Here is a 3,602-nt window from a genome sequence, read left to right as displayed (position 1 = left end):
ACGGCCTACGAGCTGCCTGGGCAGCAGCTCCCTGCCTTGCCAATCATTAACACTGCACACAGACATGCACCAGGCAGGATCAGTTCACTTAGAAGGAGCTGCTCCAGACACCACGAATTCCCTGGAAACATGCCTGTTCCTAAATGCTGTGGAGAGCCCTGCCACAGCTTGTCCTGCTCCCTCACTCCTGGAACTAACCCCACGTGGAGCTACAGCCTTGCTGCTGTCAGAGGCTAGGCTGCAGTTGTCACCATCCCCTGATGTGCACTGCCACGTGGCCGAGCACACATAGAGCTCGTGCTCAGGTGACCTGGGACAGCTACAGCTGTGCCTAGGGCAGCTGGATGGGATGGAGGCAGGCACAAGGCTGGGTTCAGGGCCCCAAGCAGCGAAGCTGAACTGATTAATGTCTCAGTTAATGGCTGAGACAAACAATAATGACAGAACTAGAGGTAAGTGCACCTGAAGCCAGTCATTTCAGACCACTTCTAGTGGGGAAGCTTGGGCTGCAGAGCCTGCTTGCTTCACTAACAGTGCTGTGAGGAAGAGGTACAATGAAATCGCAAATGTAAACTAGGTGAATTATCACATCTTGAGGGGAAAAGTGATCAGTAGCAGGAACCTTGTGCCTTCTGGCACCTGACACTGGATGAGAAATTGAGACATTTTTATCTAGATTGCAGCAATAGGTAAACTCACTCCTAGGCCAGTCAAACAAAAACGAGCATCATTCACGTCAGCGTGGGAACATCCTTTCCACCAAGCAGCTCATCCTCAGTCAGCCTTCCTGGAAACCCGGCCCATCTTGGTGCGGATGTTTCGCAGGAGGAAGAAAGCCACTGTGCTAGCCATGCAGGTGACCTCGGCTACCCAGAAGGCTGTGGCCCAGCTGTAGTGCTTGGCAATTGTACTGAAAGGCAGTCCAGCCAGGAAACCCCCAACTGCAACAAAAAACAAACAGAAAGTCAACAACACTTGTGTGCTCCCATGTTATCTATCAACACTGCTTTTGCATATATAACAATTCCTTAGGCCTGGATTGAACTTAAAGCCCAATACAAAACCTGTCAGGCACAGCAGGAAAGCATCCCTGAGGCTTCCAGCTCCATTATCTCTCTCCTTAGGTGCTTTCCCATGACCAGTACTAGCTTGGCACCTGGGGCTAAACCATGCTTCATCAAGAATGTGCATGGGTTTTGTTTGTTTTTGGGGAAATGGGTATTACTTACCATTGGCCATGAGGGCCACGATGGCGTGGGAGGTGCCACACAGGTTGGCAGGGGCACTTTCATTGGCTATGACCCCAAACAGGGCAATCGGCCCGTACGAGGAGAACCCAAACACAGCTCCCAGAGTCAGAATCCACAGCTGTCAAAGGTAAAATCACAAACAGGATCTGTAAATCTCACCACCGTCAGTTAGCAACTGTTGATAATTCTGATTCTATACTCAGTACCAGGGAGTTTGACATTTTCAGGCTAACACCAGCTCCCCAGCCTGCAGCCAGGAGAGCTCAAGCCTGTAGAGTCCCCACATCCATAAAGCCCAGCTGCATCTCCACTACTCCATCTTATTGGCCAATGCAAGCTCTCCTCCCTCCCACAGTTCTGCCCCCACACCACAGCCTGTGCTGGTTTGCAAGAAACAGAACATTGAATAGAAGAGGGCAATGAGCCCACAAAACCACAGGAAAGAACTGTGAATCAGGTTGCTTTCATAAACAAGCCTGGAGCTACCAACTGAAAGCTTTTCTCAGTTTAGATGCATGGGACTGATCAGAGTATGTTTATTTGTGAGACACCTCTTTCTGATGACCTCGATGTTACTAAACTGAGAAACCAAAAAAAAAAACCTCACCACAAAAAAACCCAACAGTCTGAACTTCAGTGGTAGTTTCTGCTCTAAATTGTCAGTCTCTTGTTTGCACAACAAAAGGTAAGTAACACTTCCACATTACAGCATGCTTTTAGAATTGCAAACACCGTTTCAAAAAGCCCAGGAGGAACTTAAGTGCCGTCTTATTTTCCAGATGTGAAACAGAAAGGAGTTAGGAAAACACTTGCCAGAAACTGAATAAGAATGTATCTGCCCGAGCAGAATCATTCTTTCAGATCTCACCCACAAGATCCCTTAGCTGGCTATATTTTACCTGATGAACAGAGGTCCCTAGAATTTTCGTTATAAAACTTAAAAGTTACATAGTTAGACTTTTTAAAGTCAGTTAGTGTACTCAAATTATTATAAGAAAATGTTTCTTTTACCAAACTTACAGTAATCTCTTCTCAATGCCCTGGTTCTAAGCTCTGAAGCGCTAACCAACCTCTCAGGATAGGAGTAAGGCAGACCAGGGAAAGAAGAAAAAGGCAGAGGGAGAAAAAATGCAAGCAGAAACCTCATGTTCTTTTAGGCCTGTAAGATCAGCTAGAGGTTGCAAGGCTACAGTCCAGAAGTGGTTTTCCTGAAGAAGAAAAAAAAATGAAAGGAGAAAAGAAGTTTTATTTATTTAGCAATCATAGAGGCAGATGCAAGTCAGGTCTCATGCAAAGTCTGGAAGGCAGACTGCCTGCAACAACAGGACAGCAGGAGCACCCCAAGCCAGGCCAAGCCAGCGCTTCTCCAGAGTGCAACAAAAAAGAAACCCTTGGGAATGGTGAAGAAAACAATCCTGGTTTCTGTCATCAGACCTCCCCCTCCCAGGGCTACCCCTATGGATGGCCAGCTGCTTACCTTGGGAGAGTCGCCCGTGACTGTGATGCGGAAGAGGAACATGGACACGCACATCCCAGCCATCATGGACAGCAGGAGCCCGTGCCGGGGGTTCCCGTAGCTGGACAGCCCCACCTGGGACACAAGTGGACAGTCAGAACCTGCAGGGACTTCCTTTTACACCTGTAGTGACCACACCATCCACAGCCCCGTCAGAAACACGGATGGCACATCAACAGCACACATGTTGGCACACTTTGTTAATGGTTTAAGGGCTGCACACAGTCAAACTGTGCTAAACAAAAGCTCTTAGTGATGAACCATACTTCAGTTATCAACCCCTTCTACCCTGAATCTGGTTCCAGATCCCACCACTGGATTTTAATGTGGGGGTTTTTTTCAGCCAGAAGACAATTATCAGCAAACAGTCCTTCCACACGAATCTGGAGACCACAGTAAAGCAAACAAATTAAACAGATTAAACACCTCAAATCTGACAGGCATATAGCAACCCCTAACATCAGCACACCTATTTCCTAGCACCTTCTGGAGTGTTTGGCAGCTGTACCCATGCACATGGCAGATCTGAGTATGGGCTGGTTTCTGTGCTGTGCTCACAGGGACAGCACCCTGCCTGAGTGCCTTAGTGAAGCAGCTCAGATTGCCACTGTGTTCCTTGCCCAGCAATGCCCCAGGGTGCACGTGACTTACTTTTGCTACTGCTTTATCAGAAAGGTATCCAGCAGCAATGCTTCCCACCAGGCCCCCAATTTCCAAGGCACTCATGTAGGAACTGCCTAGAACACAGAGGAAGCAAAGAACAGCCCATCAGATTTGGTGCTTGTGGGCTCCAGACCAGTCCCACTGCTGCAAGCTCACAGAGCACATGAGCAGCT

The 3,602-nt window shown here is 48.2% G+C and overlaps 1 protein-coding gene across 2 annotated transcripts in view; it reads right to left on the bottom strand.

Annotated features, from left to right (window-relative positions):
* Nucleotides 1-562: 562 nt before the first annotated feature.
* SLC37A4 (solute carrier family 37 member 4) overlaps nt 563-3,602 on the bottom strand; it is a 6,450-nt gene continuing 3,410 nt past the window's right edge. The window contains exons 4-8 of one of the 2 annotated variants that reach the window (XM_005427534.2): nt 3,418-3,503; nt 2,728-2,841; nt 2,393-2,458; nt 1,230-1,368; nt 563-941 (exon numbers count right to left, since the gene is read on the bottom strand). In XM_005427534.2, coding sequence (XP_005427591.1) covers nt 775-941; nt 1,230-1,368; nt 2,393-2,458; nt 2,728-2,841; nt 3,418-3,503 — 572 coding nt within the window. In that variant the 3' untranslated portion in view covers nt 563-774. The remainder of the gene's footprint in view (nt 942-1,229; nt 1,369-2,392; nt 2,459-2,727; nt 2,842-3,417; nt 3,504-3,602) is intronic. The other variant, XM_005427535.2, reaches the window with a different exon arrangement.

The sequence above is a fragment of the Geospiza fortis genome, unplaced genomic scaffold (assembly GCF_000277835.1).
Source record: "Geospiza fortis unplaced genomic scaffold, GeoFor_1.0 scaffold183, whole genome shotgun sequence".
Taxonomy (NCBI): Eukaryota; Metazoa; Chordata; class Aves; order Passeriformes; family Thraupidae; genus Geospiza; species Geospiza fortis.
Note: the sequence above shows the minus strand (reverse complement) of the source record. Positions and strands in the feature narration are given on the sequence as shown.